This window comes from Haliotis rufescens, unplaced genomic scaffold, assembly GCF_023055435.1.
Source record: "Haliotis rufescens isolate VD_foot unplaced genomic scaffold, xgHalRufe1.0.p SCAF_20, whole genome shotgun sequence".
NCBI classification, from domain to species: Eukaryota; Metazoa; Mollusca; class Gastropoda; order Lepetellida; family Haliotidae; genus Haliotis; species Haliotis rufescens.
In genome coordinates this window covers 13,622,228-13,644,349 of record NW_025963891.1, presented here as the reverse complement: position 1 = coordinate 13,644,349, position 22,122 = coordinate 13,622,228, and the positions used below count along the sequence as shown (strand labels likewise).

Below are 22,122 nucleotides of genomic sequence, written 5' to 3'. Positions count from 1 at the left end.
TAGACAGTGGAGGCCATCAGTGTCTACAGTATAGACAGTGGAGGCCATCAGTGTCTATAGTATATACAGTGGAGGCCATCAGTGTTTACAGTATATACAGTGGATGTCATCAGTGTCTACAGTATATACATTAGAGGTGATCAGTGTCTGCAGTATATACAGTGGAGGTGATCAGTGTCTACAGTATATACAGTGGAGGTCATCAGTGTTTACAGTATATACAGTGGAGGCCATCAGGGTCTACAGTATATACAGTGGAGGTCATCAGTGTCCACAGTACATACAGTGGAGGTCATCAGTGTCTATAGTATATACAGTGGAGGTCATCAGTGTCTACAGTATATACAGTGGATGTCATCAGTGTTTACAGTATATACAGTGGAGGCCATCAGTGTCTACAGTATATACAGTGGGGGTGATCAGTGTCTACAGTATAGACAGTGGGGGTGATCAGTGTCTACAGTATATACAGTGGATGTCATCAGTGTCTACAGTACATACAGTCGAGGTCATCAGTGTCCACAGTACATACAGTGGAGGCCATCAGTGTCTACAGTATATACAGTGGAGGCCATCAGGGTCTTCAGTATAGACAGTGGAGGCAATCAGTGTCTATAGTATATACAGTGTTTGTCATCAGCGTCTACAGTATATACAGTGTTAGCCATCAGTGTCTACAGTATATACAGTGGATGTAATCAGTGTTTACAGTTTAGACAGTGGAGGCCATCAGTGTCTACAGTATAGACAGTGGAGGCCATCAGTGTCTACAGTATAGACAGTGGGGGCCATCAGTGTCTATAGTATATACAGTGTTTGTCATCAGCGTCTACAGTATATACAGTGGAGGTCATCAGTGTTTACAGTATATACAGTGGAGGTCAACGGTGTCTACAGTATATACAGTGTAGGCCATCAGTGCCTACAGTATATACAGTGGAGGTCATCAGTGTCTACAGTATATACAGTGGAGGTCATCAGTGTTTACAGTATATACAGTGGAGGTCATCAGTGTTTACAGTATATACAGTGGAGGTCAACGGTGTCTACAGTACATGCAGTGGAGGTCATCAGTGTTTACAGTATAGACAGTGGAGGCCATCAGTGTCTACAGTATAGACAGTGGAGGTCATCAGTGGCTACAGTATATACAGTGGATGTCATCAGTGTTTACAGTATATTCAGTGGAGGTCATCCCTGTTTACAGTATAGACAGTTGAGGTCATCAGTGTCTACATTATATACAGTGGATGTCATCAGTGTTTAGAGTATATACAGTGGAGCTCATCAGTGTCTACAGTATAGACAGTGGAGGTCATCAGTGTCTACGGTATATACAGTGGAGGTCATCAGTGTCTACAGTATAGACAGTGGAGGGCATCAGTGTCTACAGTATAGACAGTGGAGGCCATCAGTGTCTACAGTATATACAGTGGAGGTCATCAGTGTTTACAGTTTAGACAGTGGAGGCCATCAGTGTCTACAGTATAGACAGTGGAGGGCATCAGTGTCTACAGTATAGACAGTGGAGGCCATCAGTGTCTACAGTATATACAGTGGAGGTCATCAGTGTTTACAGTATAGACAGTGGAGGCCATCAGTGTCTACAGTATAGACAGTGGAGGCCATCAGTGTCTATAGTATATACAGTGGAGGCCATCAGTGTTTACAGTATATACAGTGGATGTCATCAGTGTCTACAGTATATACATTAGAGGTGATCAGTGTCTGCAGTATATACAGTGGAGGTGATCAGTGTCTACAGTATATACAGTGGAGGTCATCAGTGTTTACAGTATATACAGTGGAGGCCATCAGGGTCTACAGTATATACAGTGGAGGTCATCAGTGTCCACAGTACATACAGTGGAGGTCATCAGTGTCTATAGTATATACAGTGGAGGTCATCAGTGTCTACAGTATATACAGTGGATGTCATCAGTGTTTACAGTATATACAGTGGAGGCCATCAGTGTCTACAGTATATACAGTGGGGGTGATCAGTGTCTACAGTATAGACAGTGGGGGTGATCAGTGTCTACAGTATATACAGTGGATGTCATCAGTGTCTACAGTACATACAGTCGAGGTCATCAGTGTCCACAGTACATACAGTGGAGGCCATCAGTGTCTACAGTATATACAGTGGAGGCCATCAGGGTCTTCAGTATAGACAGTGGAGGCAATCAGTGTCTATAGTATATACAGTGTTTGTCATCAGCGTCTACAGTATATACAGTGTTAGCCATCAGTGTCTACAGTATATACAGTGGATGTAATCAGTGTTTACAGTTTAGACAGTGGAGGCCATCAGTGTCTACAGTATAGACAGTGGAGGCCATCAGTGTCTACAGTATAGACAGTGGGGGCCATCAGTGTCTATAGTATATACAGTGTTTGTCATCAGCGTCTACAGTATATACAGTGGAGGTCATCAGTGTTTACAGTATATACAGTGGAGGTCAACGGTGTCTACAGTATATACAGTGTAGGCCATCAGTGCCTACAGTATATACAGTGGAGGTCATCAGTGTCTACAGTATATACAGTGGAGGTCATCAGTGTTTACAGTATATACAGTGGAGGTCATCAGTGTTTACAGTATATACAGTGGAGGTCAACGGTGTCTACAGTACATGCAGTGGAGGTCATCAGTGTTTACAGTATAGACAGTGGAGGCCATCAGTGTCTACAGTATAGACAGTGGAGGCCATCAGTGTCTATAGTATATACAGTGTTTGTCATCAGCGTCTACAGTATATACAGTGTTAGCCATCAGTGTCTACAGTATATACAGTGGAGGCCATCAGCGTCTACAGTATATACAGTGGAGGTCATCAGTGTCTACAGTATATACAGTGGAGGTCATCAGTGTTTACAGTTTATACAATTGAGGTCATCAGTGTCTACAGTATATACAGTGGATGTCATCAGTGTCTACAGTATATACAGTGGATGTCATCAGTGTCTACAGTATATACAGTGGATGTCATCAGTGTCTTCAGTATATACAGTGGAGGTCATCAGTGTTTACAGTATATACAGTGGAGGTCATCAGTGTCCACAGTACATACAGTGGAGGTCATCAGTGTCTACAGTATATACAGTGGAGGTCATCAGTGGCTACAGTATATACAGTGGATGTCATCAGTGTTTACAGTATATTCAGTGGAGGTCATCCCTGTTTACAGTATAGACAGTTGAGGTCATCAGTGTCTACATTATATACAGTGGATGTCATCAGTGTTTAGAGTATATACAGTGGAGCTCATCAGTGTCTACAGTATAGACAGTGGAGGTCATCAGTGTCTACGGTATATACAGTGGAGGCCATCAGTGTCTACAGTATCTACAGTGGAGGTCACCAGTGTCTATAGTATATACAGTGGAGGTCATCAGTGTCTACAGTATAGACAATTGAGGTCACCAGTGTCTACAGTATATACAGTGGAGGTCATCAGTGTCTACAGTATAAACAGTGTAGGTCATCAGTGTCTTCAGTATATACAGTGTAGGTCATCAGTGTCTACAGTATATACAGTGGAGGTCATCAGTGTCTACGGTATATACAGTTGAGGTCATCAGTGTCTACAGTATATACAGTGGATGCCATCAGTGTTTACACTATAAACAGTTGAGGCCATCAGTGTTTACAGTATAGAAAGTGGAGGCCACTACTACCTGGAAGTGCATTCCCCTTACACGCATGGGCAACACGTTACGCAAGCAGTGTGCATCGGGTTGGTCACGCGTGTGATACCCGTGTGCAACGCGTTGCACACGGGTGTGCACCCCGTCCGCCACTCGTGTGCAACGCGTGACACACTCATTAGAGGGGGAACAAACTTTTGACCAAAGGAGGACCCGTGTTAAGCTGAACCTGGAGGTGGTAACAAGGAGAGAAAAATTTTGTTATCCTGACGAGAAATGATAATACACATGTATTTGCTAATGTCTCCTTTCTTTATGTGATTTTGTGGGAATAACATGAATACTGTTGTGATTAATTAGATCTGTCTTGTTTTAAACGACCATTGCTTCTAAATCCGAATTGGACCCTAATTACTTTATGATGACTTGGACTCTTTATCTCAGCTCCATAGCCGTGAGGCTGGAAAAGAGCAGCATGTAATTAATGAGGGTGGGTCATATCATTGAGGATACACTTGAGGGAGAGAATACTAATTACCGTACTACAGGAAGAGACCTGTAGACGTAAGCGCGGGGTTGTGTTTTAGCTGGCCGTTCGATAATGGCCGCCAGGAGAAGTGAGCTTTGACTGCGTCATCTAAAATAAATAATAAGATACAGCAGTGTTATTTTCACGGGTCTGTTCAATAAACTCCCAGCGCTAAGGTCAATGTATCTTCTGCTTGATCCTTGATACATCATTTTGGCATTCACAATATATAGTATTTCAACGTACAAAGGAGCACTGATCTACAGCAATTCCGCGGGAGTAGTTGTTACCTGTGCATTACTGTATTTTCCCAGTGAGTACCCGGATGATATAGCAGAAATCTAGACATGTTCGCGACCTGTGCTCGCCATTCGTAAGCGCATTTTTATTGATAGTAGAAGGACGTATGGTCACATTGATCAACAAAAATGAAATACAGTTTTGGAAATGTAGATATATTTGTGGGGAGCATCGGTAATGGTGATGCAGTTTTGATAAGTCACTTGCTTGGTAATTGTGCGATCTTCGTGTACACTATTTTGACTTGCAACACAAAGTAAATATTTCATCTGAACATTGCTTATTTTACCGTGTGTATATGTTTTCATTCAAAATGTAAACAGATTTCCCTAAGGAAATTTATTAAACGCCTAAATATTCAGTTTATTTTACAAATTAACTGAAAAATATGTCCATCTTTATTAATATGATAACGAATTCCAAATATTTGTTTATGTTTAATATCATCACCAAGTACAGTTTTGTATTGTTTGGCTTCTTTTCTTAGCATAATTAATATATTGTGATGTGTTTAAGCTCTTTTGATCGTCTTTATCATTTTTAGTCAGTCGGTTAAATAAATGAATGTATTATTCAGTCAATTTGTAAAATGACTGAAATATTTAGATATTTAATAAGTTGCCTGAGTGAATCAAATTTTACACATTGACTGTAACATATACACGCTTACAAAAGAAAATACTTGTGAAAACAACGTCTATCGCGCATCGAAAAACTTCCCAACCAAACGGAAAGGAACAAGAATGATTCTGTTCAAAGCTGCAGCGAATGAATGAAAACAAAATGCAAATATCATTATTACAACCTACCAAAGTTATAATGTATCCGGGAATATCAACATAAAGGAACAATATCCACTGCGTCTGCAGCTGTACAAAAATACTTATTCGATGTCAAATGTCTATGTAAGAATCAAATACTTTAATAATAATTATTTGGAAACAATATTTGGAATATATATGAAATATATTAAAATATTTAAATATATCGTTTTTAAACGTTATTTAAATGTATCGTATATTATAACCCGTGTTTGTTTCTTAAATGATCACTTAGTTTGTTTCAATTGTTTCACATAGGTGCCAAGTTAGCTGAGAAAGCCCACGTGACAACTATTTTTATAATGTCCACGGTTCTTAAAAACATACATTGAGTTAGATAACAATGAACAACCAGTCAGTGTATTATCGGTTACCCTTTGAACAAAGTATGTTGTTTTTACTTCTGTACTTCACGCCATGATATGAGTGTATTCCCTAGGTTTAGTAAACCTACCTTCACATGTAAACTCTTACTTTTGACACATCCACTGTGCAAGATAACAGTAATTAATTAGTCAACGTATTTCCTGTCTGGGAATGATCAGTTGATTTACAAAAAAAGTAAAGCAACTGATCAAACATCTCTTGCTGGGCTGCCACGTGCATATCGCATAACTCACATTCCACCTCATTTCAAACCTGGATTTAGATTGAATAATTACCCCAGGTACAAGAAAGACCAAATTTGAACCTTTATCGGGTAATCTGAGTGATGCTAGAACTAAGTATACATGTTATAAATTCATTAACTGAGCAGCAAGTGAATTACGACAAATACACAAGTGTAGGGTTATACCAGAAAATGTGGATGACAACAAGGGAGTAGTAATCGTATCATCCAAACAATCCGAAATCCGCAAATGCTTTCATTCAGGGATACTTTTTTATTATTAAACTGTAACCATCAGTGGTATTTCCAAATAACGACATCCGATGAGCTTTCGACGTTATTTGTCTGTTTGTTTAGGCTGAAGAAATTAATTACCATGCGCCCTTTGTCGAAATCTTCATAGATCACGGGTAACCAATCAGTTTTCAAAAATGCGTAAGTTTATTTAGCTGTCCTTGCAGACTGGTAGCCCAGTCTCTTGTCACGCTCGGTTGCGTTAACGAGCAAATTGACTCACGGCAGCTAGTAAGCCCAAGCGGAAATCCAAAGGCCGTATTACCTGAAGAATCAACCTTCATTTGAGAAATATCTACTGCTCTCAAAATCAATATTTCTCCCAATACTAAAAGTCAGAACTTTCTAACCAAGGATTACCAGTTGAAACTGGTCGATGGCTGAACATTCCCAGGGAAGACAGCCAGTGTCCACTCTGTGATTCTATCGCTGTGGGAGATGAATTGCATTATTTATTCCGATGTGAAGCTTTTCACCAACGGCGATATGAACTCTTAAATAAGCAATATCTTAAGTTTCCAAACAATTAAGAAAATAATGACCACTAACAGTGTAAGAAATCTAAAAGGCCTATCTAAATTCCTTAACAATGTGTACAATACAATTGGTAAATTGTATTAGTATCCACGTATCCTATTTTTATTATTTTTGTTAAATTGTACATAATAAAAATTGTAGATAACTGTATGTCATGTTATTCTAAGAATAAATGAGTATGAGTTTGAGTCCGACACCCGAGAAGAAGCCAGAGATTAGTGCCTCTTTTTGAATAGTTTACAATCATGTGTTTTAGGGTTAGCTGTGTTGGCTTAAACGTATTTTTATTTCAAAAGAAATCTGGATCGGTAAACAAGCAAAACTTGCTTATGTAATACCTCTCCAGGTAACAACTTAACAACAGCTGGATATATATAACAGAGTGCTGAACATAAACATACAAAATGCACAAATGAAATACACGAAGCCAATACACTGAAGCAAGTGGTGTCTGTGAAATAAGGTAATGCAGTTTTCCTTTACTACATGCATAAATTAAGCTAGTCAAACCTTTTGCTTTTGACAATGATGTCGTGAACTGATTTAAGAAGCGTCATGTTTGTAGAACTGCTTAACTACTGCCATGTAATATCATTTTTAGACCATACCCATGTGTGTAGAAATACACAGTGTTTCTGATATTATCGTATTTTTTGACAGTTATAGAAAAAGTGAATTGCATCTTAAAGGTGATATCCACAAGTGCAGTCTGGTATGTCTGATACATGTCGTCTAAACTTATCAGCGTTTAAGTCACTGCAGCCGAGCCTAAGGCGACAGTGGACAATTTGGCAAGATCTATGAAAATATTTGAAGTCAAAATTATTAATAATTGCATCAGATCGATTAATTAAGGATTTTATTTCTTTTAATGAGCGAGCATTAGTTATTTCATCGGAAAGAGGGTTCCGCAGGTTGATCATATCCAGAAGAAATGATTAAGCATAGGTCTGTGGTCTACATTTGATTGTTTGTATGTTGAATCTATTTCTAAGGTTATATTTGCTGTTATCAGAGAATTGAATATACACTTTTCAAATATTTTGGCTAAGCAACGTGTGAGTGCTACAGGTCTATAATTTGAGCATTCATGTTCATCGCTGACACTGACACCGCATCAGCCCGGCAGAGGACTTGACACAGTTATTTGCGCACCGATTATATAACTCCTACAGACATGGTGGGGTGGTTGTTCAAAGCGAAACGGACGACCCCGTCTGTTATCTAATAAATACTGTGCTGCGCCTTTGATCTTGCCTCCAACCATACACCTTATTGTAGTAAACGAGGATCAGGATGGCCTGGAAATAAACACAATTCTGTCTGCCCAGTGTATCCACAATTAACTAGATCCACAAATATATATAGAAAATAGATATTTGCCCACAGTAAATATTCATTTGCTTAATTGCATCAGTGTGGTTTATCAGAACATGTACAATGCTTTCTTACGCTTGGTGAGGCAGACTGAAATTGAACATTAGGATAACGTCAGCAGGGATAAAAGAGGTCATACCAAAGAACTTTATTTACTAGTGGAAAAGTCAGACATTCCGATCAACCACTACAAGGCCCGGCCGGATCTCAAGGTTGACCAGATCAACACCCCGAAGGAACAGCTCTACGCCAAACAAGGAGTCCCTTTCGTCATGGTGCACAAGAAGGGGGGACAGGACATCGAGTACGACATCACAAACTACACAAACTTGTACCACTTCTTCCAGAGTAGTGGCGTACCGACCTCAAACCACTTCGTCGCCAATACCGCCGCCCTCCTTGCCAAGAGTCTCTACCAGAATCCCGACCGCCAGGATGAGAAGCTGACCACGAGACTACTACAAGGATACCGCCGCTAGACTTCTAGCCACACACGCTCGCCAGCCGACGCCGTGCCGTCCCACGCTTGCCCCCCCCCCCCCGCCGGCCCAAACTTTTCCATATTATTGAATATTCTTTTATCCCCCACTCCCACCCAGCCAAACCCCCTTAACTTTATTAGAATAGGCTGTAAACTTTTTTTTTTTTTGGGGGGGGGGTTGCACTTCTTTATTTAATCATTACGCTTTTTTACCCTAATAGTATAAGTGCTTCCCCGTGTGCGAGATAGGCTTAAGTCGGAAAGCGCACGTTAAATCTCGGAGGTACCTATCTACCAGAACTTTATTTGCTGTTCTGGTCATAAATAAATATATGTAAGTTACGTACATGGGGAGGCTAGATTATTTACAGCTTACAGCAATATAGTGCAAATATTATGTTCAATAAAACAAAACGTTGATAGTTCTATAACACACTTTTTGTACTATTAAACAAACTGTGGACTTTTAAGACATTTTCGCTTATTGTAATAACATCTAGCTAACAAATCATGTCTATCTCTGAAATCCACAAGCATAGTTGCTGTCAAACCTAAAAAACATATTCAGGGAGGTCAGTTTTGACTTGCCAAGCACCTTAAGGTGAGTTTATTTTTAAACTGTCAAAAGCGATTGTCCCTTCAATACTAGTATATGGCTGGAAGCTGTCTCTCGGACTGTTATGAGTTATGATGTATTTTATGATATTACTGGGGAATGTTCAAATTAGTTACTGTCATTTAATCCAACGTTCTAACTGTCAACTGTCTCAACACGATTTCATTGTCAAAAGCAAAGATTCGAGTAGCTTAATTTTATGCATATAGTAATGGAAAACTGCTATATCTTATTTCACAGACACCACTTGTATTGGCTTCATATATTTCATTTGTGCATTTAGTATGTTTATGTTTAGCACTATTTTACATATAATCTGATATATAACCAGCTGTTGTAAAGTTATTACCTGGAGAGGTATTTACATAAGCAAGTTTTGCTTGTTTACCGATCCAGATTTCTTTTGAAATAAAAATATGTTTAAACCACAACTGTCTCAACAGGACCATAGGTTTGCTTATATATCTCCTCCCTGTCTCTATGTCTTAAGTTGTTAATCGGTAACTGCGGTCCAAATGTATCAACTTATTCATCTATTGTTGCAAACTTGACTGATTTAAACATATCTAATTGATCATGAACTACTCAGTCAGTCAAGCACCTGTATCAGAAATGTAAAACCAGCCATGTTTCATGTAGTCCCAATATCACTGAAAAATGCCGATGTAACGTGACATATAAATTTACTCACAGACAATATATTTTTGTGAGAGTGAAGCACAATTTTATTAAAGTTGTATTAACAATTTCATAAACTATAATAATATTAATATTAAAATTCATCATCACTTGCCAAGTTTATGAAAATGTCCCCATTTGGGAGATGTCACATATAAACAAGGATTCGAACTAAGTTTGATCGTCTTTGACACTGAGGTTTATCCCCACTTTACCAGCAAACTACAGAAGATTAACAGTGAGTGAGTGAGCATCGTTTCTATGTTTATACAAGAAAAGATGTCATGCCAAAAACGCTAAACAGTAGTTAGTGAGTTAACTCACGACCTGTCATGACCTGGTTGAGTGACTTCCTCCAATCAACGTGAAAGGATTACCCACAGAGAAAGAAAGGATTAAAGTCACCCATAAATCTTATCCTAACGTAGTACTCCAACTTCTAAATGCCTCTCAAAGAAGGATTAAAATCCTAAAGATATCCTATCTACGTGGTATAGGTACTCACAACCTCTAATAATAAACTGTTACGTTTGGTATCCCCAGCAATACTCACTATGGTCATTGGGCAAATGTAAAAATCACAAACCCTAACGAGATTCTGTCTACATGGTCACACCCGGTGATTGTGAAGATCTCAAATTCTATCAACAGTCAGACAGCATGGCTGTTCATATTCATTTACAACATCCTCTTATAATTAGTATAAAAGTGTCCATCACAAAACCTTCTTTTATTTATTCTTTCAAAATACAAAACAGAAAGTGGGGTGTGGGGAAATGGGACATATTCCTACGTGAAATAATGAGACATTAGTAGTGGTGACGGCTATATCATAATTGTATTGTCTAAAGCATAGATTTGGCGAACGAAAAACGTTATATTTGCAATCAAGTGGAATGACTCGTGTGGGCAAATGAATATGTTCGAAATCCACAAACAATCATTTTATTAATGGCGAACATTTACCAACCCGCGACAATCGTGTCAACACGGGGGTTCCCCTAGCAATAAACTCGCATCTAAATTCACTACTGTTCTACTGTCGGCTAGCCACAATGGCTAGACTGGACCCTAGTGGAATGGTTCATGCCATAAAAGTCTAGCAACCGAACACTAATTAAGACGGGCCGACCTTGTATTTACGGTCTGGTGAACACAGCTCAATGGCCGCTCATTAACTCAAATTTCACATCTCACTGTTTTGTTTCACTATTCATTTGATAAATTTGTCAACTTTAACTGGAACCCGGTCCCGTGTTACACGCGTGGCACACGCGTTGCACACCCGTGTCCAACGGGTGCTCACCCCGTGTGCAACCCGTTGAGCACCCGTGTCACATGCGTGTTACACGCGTTCTGAACGCGTGTTAGGGGAATGAACTTTTAGGCAGTAGTGTAAGGTTCCACATAGTTCATTATCCTTGTCAATATTCATGAAGAAATAAGAATGTAGAGATATCTCACGACACTTGTAATCGGCAACTTCGCACAACCATGTGGGAAGGGTGGACGACGCCATCTTGGTCAGTATACCCCATACACAACATGGACAGACGACCTCGAGCTCCGGTATCGAGTTGTGTGCACAGTGCTAATCTTGTTAAGCATATCAGTAGTTGCTGCAACAGTGTATCAAACCAGTTGTGAGGCTGTTCTGTCACATGGCAAGGTATGCATTGGCCCCACATTGCACGGACTCCCTCGGCTAATTGCCAGATGCGTTGAGAAGGTAAACATTGACATTGAACAATTTGCTAGTAGCATTTTTCTCACTTTGTGTGGCGATATAGAAGTAAACCCAGGCCCAAATGATAGCGATAAAAATCTAGATACACAGAAGCTACAACGAGAACTTTTGTCAGAAATTAGAGCGATGAAGACTGATATATCTAGCATGTCGAAAGAAATTAAAGGACTACGGTCCGATACCAACAAAGTGAATGATTCACTTTGTGAGATTAAATCGGACTTAGAATGTCTAAAATCATCATATGATATTATGAGACTTGATATTGACGATGTGGCTGGAAGATTAGACTTGAAGACAGGTCACGTGACGAAAGTGTTATTAGTGAATTGAAAGATGTGCAAGAGAGATTTGATTATGTTGAGAACGAACTGGATAAACAGGAACAACACAGCAGAAAGAACAACGTGATACTGTATGGCATGTCAGAGATGCCCCATGAATCTACATCACAGTGCAAGGAAATGGTGTGCGAAGTATTAAATAATAATTCTAAATCAGGTGATCCACAAATCAATCATGATTCCATTGCAGCAGCGCACAGATTAGGATCTGTGAGTTCCGGATCAGCAAGCAAGTCTCCTCGGCCAATGATTGCTAAGTTCATTTATGTAGAGGACAAGGTTTGGGCCTTAGGTCTCAGAGAAAATCTTAGAAAGAATCTCATCGGTATTTCTAATGACCTTACCATGAAACAGCGTAATGTGCTAAAGAAGCTCAGAGAGAACAATAAAGTGGGCTACTATAAATATGGAAGGCTGGTTGTTAAAGAAGGTGATAGTCATTCTACCTCGAAAGATGGATCTGCAAATGAGTCTACTAATGTTCATGGAGGTGGTGATACTAGTCGCACCAACGCCAACAGTGGTGACGAAAGTCGTAGACGTCTTAGGTCTCACGCTCATCACCCCCATGAGGAAGGATCCAGGAAATAGGGGTGTGGCCGAGCCCATGGTGACGTTTGTGACAAGTGTGCACATAGACTAAACTTTCTTTTTTGGAATGTCAGCGGATTGTTGACAAAGATAGTGGACAATAACTTCATTTCTTTTGTCGATACATTCGACATTATTGGACTCACAGAGACTTGGGAGAAGACATTGAATTTGTGGATGTATTCACAGATTACATTGCTTATAATGTAAATGCTATCAAAACTGCCCAGTATGGACGTTTATCAGGCGGAATTTCACTATTAATTAGAAAATCATTAAAATCTTTTATAAAGTATGTGCATATTAGTGAAAATGCGGTATTCATTGCATTTAATAAGTCCTTATTTGTTCATGAAAAAGATATCTTGTTGTGTTCAGTTTATATTAACCCAGATGGGTCGTCATGGTATGACAGTAAGAACTGTAGATGTGGTATCACTTTATTTCAAGAAGATTTATTTGATGTCCTGCAGAAAGTCGGCGATGTTGATATAATTCTTGGAGGCGATTTTAACGCTCGGACAGATACAGATGTGGATTTTGTAAATGATGATATAGCCGAACACTTAAATATAAATTTCTTTGATTTTATGTGTGATAGTCTCAATATTACTAGGCATTCATGTGACAAAAAAATCAACAAGTATGGCCGAAAATTGTTGGATCTCTGTGCAACTTTGAATCTGAATATATTAAATGGAAGAGTGGGTCGTGATGCAGGTACAGGTGATTTTACCTATATCAGTTCCACAGGAACAAGTGTGATTGACTATATTATTGCTTCCAGCAGCCTGTTTTCTTTGTGTGATAGCTTTAATATTGTTTCGAGAGGGGAATCCCCCCACTTACCGGTCTCATGTTCATTTCAATCACGTGTTCAGTCGGCAGCACATGCAGAGAGGCAAGAAGCACGTGCTGGTGCAAGTGCCAGTTATAAATATATGTGGGACACTGACAAGCTGTCTGATTTTAGGGACAACCTTATGTCACCAGGTATTTTAAATATGTTAATATCATGCTCTGACGTAGCTATGACTGATATTGATGCAGCTATAGACAAACTTACCACAGCTATATGCTCCGCAGCTGACTGTATGAAAAGGGATCTGTCCATAAAACCGAAGTCACAACCTTGGTATGATAAGGAGTGTTTACTCCAGGATGGAAAGAGATAGACTTTTGAAAGTATTCAGACAACTCAGGGACAATATATCTCTTCAGAACTTTATTACAGCCCGTAATCTGTACACAACTATTCTTAGGAACAAAAAGAGACTGTATGCTGAGAAGATTAGAGTTAAATTATTGTCACACATTAATAATGCTAAAGATTTTTGGAGAATATTGAGAGATTGTTTATCATCTAGTAATGATATATCACCTATATCTACAGTCATGTGGTATGAGCATTTTAATGATTTGTTTAATAGTTCTGTTTATTCGACAGACCCACATGAAGATGCTGGTGAAGTTGACAATGAGTGTTTTGATGACGTTGTTAAACCATGTGGAAATACCTTAACTGATGATGTCTCTAAGAATATTTTAGATTCACCTATCACCCGAGAGGAAATATTAAAAGCAATTTCACAGCTTAAATGTTCAAAGTCTGCAGGGTTGGATCATATAATACCAGAGTTCTTTGTGGCTGCTCAGGATATTTTAGTCCCATATATTGAACTTGTCTTTAATATTATTTTTGACACAGGTAGCTTTCCACATTCTTGGTGTACTGGCATAATAATTCCATTACATAAGAAAGGTGATACCTCCTTACCCAATAATTATAGAGGAATAACTTTATTGAGTGTATTTAGTAAACTTTATACTTCAATTTTAAATAACAGGCTATCCTTTTGGCCCAGTGCATATGATAAAATTGTGGAATCCCAACCTGGTTTTCGGAAAGAATATAGTACAATAGACAACATTTATATTTTACAAGCAGTCATTCAGCGTTATTTAGCAAAAAAGCATGGCAAAATTTATGCATTATTTGTAGATTTTTAAAAAAGGCTTTTGACCTTGTTGATCGGTCTAAATTGTGGTCTATATTAATGCAGCAGGGTGTATCCACCAAGTTTTTACTTTCTTTAAAGTCTATATATAAGTGTGTTAAGGCTAGTGTAAGGTCAAATTATATTTTCTCTGAAGAATTTCATTGTCCTCTTGGCTTAAGCCAGGGATGCGTCTTAAGTCCATTATTATTTTCTATGCTTATAAATGAGTTGGCAATGGATATAGAATTATCTTGTTCAACAGGCATACAGCTTCATCCTGAACTTATTCAACTTTTTTTGTTATTATTTGCAGATGATGTTGTTTTGCTTTCTGACACTGTTTATGTATGTTAAAATATTTTTGTGATACCTACCATTTGTGTGTTAATCTGGAAAAAACTAAAGTCATTGTTTTTAAAAAAGGTGGTGTTTTATCAAAGTATGAGAAATGGAACTTTGATGGTTCCAGTCTTGAGTGTGTAACCTCGTACAAATATTTAGGTTTATCTTTTACAAGAACTTTATCATGGGGTAAACATGTTAAGGTTGCAGCACTACAAGCTAAGAAAGTACTATGTGGCATACTGAAATCTTTGTCCAACTTTAAGCCCATACCCTTTGATTTATTTTTTAAAATATTTGATACCAAAATTAGCCCAATTTTGCTATTTGGAGCAGAAATATGGGGTCTGAGTCCTGAAATTTGTAATGATATTGAAAGTATCCACATGATGGCTTGTAAGCGCTTTTTAGGTGTTAAGGTCTCCACCTCAAATCACGTTATAAGAGGTGAATGTGGCCGATATCCTCTATACATTTATGCTTATAAAAGAGTTGTTAAATATTGGTGCAAAATTTTGAAAATGCCAGAATCTAGATATGTAAAGAAATGCTATAATATGCAACTGCAAGCTGTAAGTAATGGTAAAGTAAACTGGGTTTCCAAAATTAGACACATAATTGTGTCAGCAGGATTTGGTTTTATATGGGATCAACAGTGTGTTGCAAATATACCATTGTTCATAAAGATTTTTTTTGTGAGGCTAAAATTATCGTACCAACAAGACTGGCATTCAGCTATACATGAAAGTTCGAAATCATATTATTATTCTTTGTATAAGCAAACATTTGGTGTTGAAATGTATATTACAAGGCTATCATGTGATAAATTTAGAAGTATTATGGCACGTTTCAGATGTAGTTCTCATCATCTAAGAATTGAATCAGGTAGACATAACAAGGAACCTAGAGAAGAAAGAGTTTGTACTGTCTGTAAACATGGTTATATCGAAGATGAGTATCACTTTATTTTAATTTGTGATTGTTATCAAGCTTTGAGGTCAGAATATATATCCTTGCATTATTATGAGTTCCCGACAAGACATAAGTACAATATTTTAATGTCATCTACCAACCCATTTACTGTTAAGAAACTAGCCATGTATATTCTGAAAGCTATGAATCTAAGGCAAAGTCTGTTGGGATCTCCAACTCCCATTACCACACTGTAACCTTTGTATCATGGGCCTATGGCCTACAATACATCTGAATAAAGTGAATAATAATAATCAGCATACATGGGCATGTCATTTTCAACTTTCAAAATTCAGGTGTTCTCGAAATGTGAGCGTATCCTGCCTTAAGGCCGTGGTAAGGCAAGTCACTTTGTTTTACACGGAAAAACACGGGAACTGCATTGGACATCATTTTTGTCACTGATACATTAAATTTGGAAATATCCTCCACATGTCTACCATAAATCGTTCTCAAAGCTTTGCTGAGGCCTTGAATGTTGGAACCTTTATAAAAAAAACAACTTTTGAGCAAGAGTCATAGGAGGCTGGAATACCCATTGATGTTGAGGGAAAGTTGACTACTGGAAAGTTGAAGTCATTCCTCTTGTCATGTACTTATGCAGAGATATAAATATGAAACAGACAAGGTGGTTTCACTTCTCACTTATATTTCTGGTTCAGGTAGGTAATTCAGTGGAAGGGACTTGGCTATTTGATGGTTATTGAGCGGTTAAACTTCTTGGCCAGATTCCCTTGTTTTGATTTGTCAATTCGAGCAGAAAATCCGTAAGAATGAAGAAACCGATCAGCAAGAAGGGGAACACAGTTGATGCCCATGGGGATGCCTACTTCTTTCCTAAATGTCTTATCCCCATTTTTTACATAGATGTTATCAATGAGGAAGTGTAGCATTTCACATATTGTTTTCTCAGTGAACTTTCATTTTTGACAAACTGTCCTGAACCTCTGAAAATAGATATTTGTAGGCGTCCGTTGTAGACACGGTAGTGACGATAGTGCCGTTGTCTATGTCCTCAAGAATTGGAATTGCCACAGGTTTAGGCTCAAACTTTAGATGGTTACCGTTAACGTCGTTCAGGCGTATTTCTACCCGTGTCTGTCCGGAACGTCGTCCGTTAACGTCAGCTTCGTTGTCGTACGCCATCACCAACAACGAGTACGACGACCTTTTTTCCCGACTTAGTTGAGTTGCAACGGTTATAACGCCCTGAGACACAAGAACATTGTTACAATTATTTGATTCGGTATCACACTTTCTTAAAATGTACAAATTCTAGTACTTTTGGGGGTTGAGTTTCTTCCGGCATTCGAACACACACTCCAAAGGTGAGGCATCTTATCACCAGCACACAAGGTCAGCGATCTAACCCACTCAAGCATCGAGGCTTCCATAAAGTGAAACTGAAAGTTTCCGACAACTGATAGTATAGATCACTTAATTTGTGTGCTAACGATCAGGTACCTAACTCTGAGAGTATGTGTACGAATCCCGGACGGGACTCAACCAACAAAACGTACTAGAATATGTACTTGTTAAGAAAGCGTGATCCCAAATATAGCATTTGTTGCATTTCACTACTATAAAGCATTGTGCATTCATGAAAATAATGTTGGTAAACCTCAGCATGAACCTTGAGTATTAAGAGCAGTACGATATCTACATATGAACAATGTGTGAAGCCCAGTCTTCATGTGATACTTTAACACAGACTATTGACAATCGTAGTGCTACGATCGCTTTGTGGACCTAAAATATCATAAGAAAGTCGGTAAATAATAGCATATTTTGGAAAGAATAAAACTTATCCGAAAAATGTGTATGTATTTTAACAGTTACAGAATAAACCTACCGTGTGCCTACAGTAATATCATTCTACAAAGGAGATACCATCATAATGTTCTACGTACACCCGCTTTGGAAACGTTGAAATCGGCGTTCGCATCTTCCATCAGATAGAAGACTTTGCCAAAGTCACCACTGTCGGAGTCGGTTGCAGCCACATTCCCAACTATCTCCCCCAGAGAGGCGCCCTCAGAGATGTTGAAGTTGTAGTTGTCGTTGAACACCGGGGAGTTGTCGTTCGTGTCGATGATGTGCACGAGGACGTCCACGGTGCTCGACCGCTTCTCCTGGGTCCGGCTTTCTCTCGCCACAATCTGTATTGACATCACCTTGCTTTACAGCATATGTCGTGATTGTGTTACGGTAGACTTGAATCATTACCAGCAGACGTAATTCAATAATAACCTACCGTTATTGGTTCAACAAGATAAGTAAACAAGATACATAAATGCGCTGTCATGTCACTGGATCGGAGTTTCTGTCCAAGACTCGTTTGGTTACAGGTCGCCATCGTATGATAGTGATACTGCTTTTTATGCTTTCTTGCTTTTAATGCAAATTGTGTGAGTGGCGCTGCTACTGGTGCAGGAGGATATGCTTACCCTTTCAGCGAACAACTGGTGTCATCACTGATTCATATATTTTTTCACAACTATTTTGCCTTTTACCCCGAGGAGAATCTGTTTCGGCGGTTTTATAGGTCATTGAAGGTTTATTGTTTATAAAAAGACACGGATCAGACAGATGATTCTTATTTTAAGATAATAATTATATTTATATTATTTGTTTTTATTTTTGAAAAAAATATAATTAGTTTAATTCAGAGAGTTATAACTACGATTTAGAGTCATCCATTTAAATAATTTAAGTTGACATTGACATTAACTTATATTTCCATCAACCGAGACTCGATAAATATACAATTGTTCCTTCTAATATTATCACTTGCAATATAACATAGCATAAAATCTGCAATCAATTTACGGAATTTCGGGGTAACTTTTGACACGAAATATGGAACTTGATCGCAGCTTATTTTCAACCAAAAATAGGATGATGCTATCTTACCTCAGCCTTGATGCTGTTCTATGTTACCTGGAGTCTGACGTGGTATATTACATGTAAGATCATGCTGTGCAATGTTACCTGGAGTCTGACGTGGTATATTACATGTAAGATCATGCTGTGCTATGTTACCTGGAGTCTGACGTGGTATATTACATGTAAGATCATGCTGTGCAATGTTACCTGGAGTCTGACGTGGTATATTACATGTAAGATCATGCTGTGCAATGTTACCTGGAGTCTGACGTGGTATATTACATGTAAGATCATGCTGTGCAATGTTACCTGGAGTCTGACGTGGTATATTACAGGTAACATCATGCTGTGCTATGTTACCTGGAGTCTGACGTGGTATATTACATGTAACATCATGCTGTTCTATGTTACCTGGAGTCTGACGTGGTATATTACATGTAACATCATGCTGTGCTGTGTTACCTGAAGCCTGATGCTGTTGTATATTATATGTAACACCATGTTGTGTGGTATGTTACCTGCATCCTGATGCTGTGGTATATTATATAATGATGTTGTATGTTACTTTGAACCGGAAGCTGTGGTATGTTATCTGTAACATCATGCTGTGCTCTATTACCTTGAAGCTGGTGCTGCGGTATATTACATGTAACATCACGCTGTGGTATGTTACATGGTACCTGGTGCTATGATATATTATCTGTAACATGATCCTGTGGTATATTATCTGTAACATCATGCTGTGATATAATATATTATAAGTAACATCGTGCTGTGGTATGTTACCTGCAACCTGATGCTGTTGTATAATAAATGTAACATCATGCTGTGGTATGTTACATGGTACCTCGTGCTATGATATATTATCTGTCACATCATGTTGTGGTATATTATCTGTAACATCATGCTGTGGTATATTTTCTGTAACATCATGCTGTGGTATATTATCTATAACATCATGCTGTGATATAATATATTATAAGTAACATCGTGCTGTTGTATGTTACCTGCATCCTGATGCTGTGGTATGTTACATGGTACCTGGTGCTATGATATATTATCTGTCACATCATGTTGTGGTATATTATCTGTAACATCATGTTGTGGTATATTTTCTGTAACATCATGCTGTGGTATATTATATGTAACATCATGCTGTGGTATATTATATGTAACATCATGCTGTGGTATGTTATCTGTAACATCATGCTGTGGCATATTATATGTTACATCATGCTGTTGTATATTATCTGTAACATCATGCTGTGGTATATTATATGTAACATCATGTTGTGGTATATTATCTGTAACATCATGCTGTGGTATATTATCTGTAACATCATGCTGTGGTATATTATATGTAACATCATCCTGTTGTATATCATCTGTAACATCATGCTTTGATATATTATCTGTAACATCATGCTGTGGTATATTATCTGTAAAATCTTGCTGTGGTATATTATATGTAACATCATGCTGTGGTACATTATCTGTAACATCATGCTGTGGTATATTATATGTAACATCATGCTGTGGTATATTATCTGTAACACCATGCTGTGATATAATATATTATAAGTAACACCGTGCTGTTGTATGTTACCTGCAACCTGATGCTGTTGTATAATACATGTTACATCATGCTGTGGTATGTTTCATGGTACCTGGTGCTATGATATATTATCTGTCACATCATGTTGTGGTATATTATCTGTAACATCATGCTGTGGTATATTTTCTGTAACATCATGCTGTGGTATATTATATGTAACATCATGCTGTGGTATATTATCTGTAACATCATGCTGTGGTATATTATCTGTAACATCATGCTGTGGTATATTATCTGTAACAGTATGCTGTGGTATATTATCTGTAACATCATGCTGTTGTACATTATCTGTAACATCATGTTGTGGTATATTATCTGTAACATGATGCTGCAGTATATTATATGTAACATCATGCTGTGGTATATTATATGTAACATCATGCTGTGGTATATTATCTGTAACATCATGCTGTGGTATATTATCTGTAACATAATGCTGTGGTATATTATCTGTAACATCATGCTGTGGTATATTATCTGTAACACCATGCTTTGGTATATTATCTGTTACATCATGCTGTGGTATGCTACCTGGAAGCTGATACTGTCATGTTGTTCATAGTCCAGGACCTGTGTGTTGTTCACACGTAGCATGACGTTTGTTCTGGATACCTGTTCACCACTCCCCGGGATTGTGTCGAAGTCCATATATGGTGATCCATTCTGCTCTACAGACAGCTCGAACATATTGTTGTCCACGGTCTGGAAATAGTTCATGTAATCAGATCTAACAATAAATCATTGAATCATTGAACAGTATCCAATCACACCAAGCCATCATTGCATGCTTTGGCGGGAATTCGTAACATGTCTGTTCGTCTCTAACAAGACGCAAATTCCACTACTCTGAATCTCCTTAGCGCGTCTTTGGCGTCGCCAGCATAGCCCCCTCCCGCGTCCTCCCTCACCCACTCATTCACTTCGAGCTTGCGGTCCACTCACCATGTCAATGTCCTTCACCTCTATGACGCCTTCTATGCTGAGGGGGACTCCAACAGGGGTGTTTTCTAGAACAGTAGCGTTAATGATGCTGGAGGAGAACTCTGGGGAGTTGTCGTTGACGTCAAGGATGGTGACAGTGACGTGAGTGACGGTACTGGTGTCTCCTCCTTGGGTCTGGTTGTCAGTGACGATCTCTGACGCCTGCAGCACAACACTCACTCTAAACATGTGATTACACGTACTTCTGTTTCAAAAGTCTCTCAATGAAAGAAGATGTGATACAAGGATGCCCAATCGTTATCATAAAGAAAATCTCTGAACCCACACAAACTGTATTGGTATTTATACTGAATAATCATCTTTTTCTTAAAAGAGATACGTGTAAAGGTGTAATTAATTTCCTTAAGTTTTTTCGGACATATTTATTCAGTTTACCAAAGGTACAAGATTTAGATTCTAAATATATATTATACATCTATGTCAAGCTATAACGCCAACCATCTGTGTATCATGTATGTACATATGCAGGTACGTGATGTATATAGCAGTATCAGTGGGAACTTATCAACCTAGGAATAGTGAATAAGCATCAATGCAGTAACGTCGAAGATCAGGTCACACGTGTTTCAAAGTAGCATATTGTGTTTCACTGGAGAGCTAGATCGCCTGGTTATTTAACAGCGCTGAATTGAATTGAATGTTCTGATGTTACCTGGGACCTAACCCCGCTGAACTGAATTTGGAACTGAGCGTTCAGCCAAAAGCGCCAAATTACAAGCTGTCTCTGTG

At 38.5% G+C, this 22,122-nt stretch overlaps 1 protein-coding gene across 1 annotated transcript in view; it reads right to left on the bottom strand.

Annotated features, from left to right (window-relative positions):
• The window catches only part of LOC124133416 (cadherin-related family member 1-like), a 62,774-nt gene that overhangs the window by 28,042 nt on the left and 12,610 nt on the right, over positions 1–22,122 (bottom strand). Inside the window, exons 13-16 of the mRNA XM_048401020.1 lie at positions 21,334–21,534; positions 20,923–21,093; positions 17,801–18,049; positions 16,955–17,099 (exon numbers count right to left, since the gene is read on the bottom strand). Of these exons, the coding sequence (XP_048256977.1) occupies positions 16,955–17,099; positions 17,801–18,049; positions 20,923–21,093; positions 21,334–21,534 (766 nt within the window). The remainder of the gene's footprint in view (positions 1–16,954; positions 17,100–17,800; positions 18,050–20,922; positions 21,094–21,333; positions 21,535–22,122) is intronic.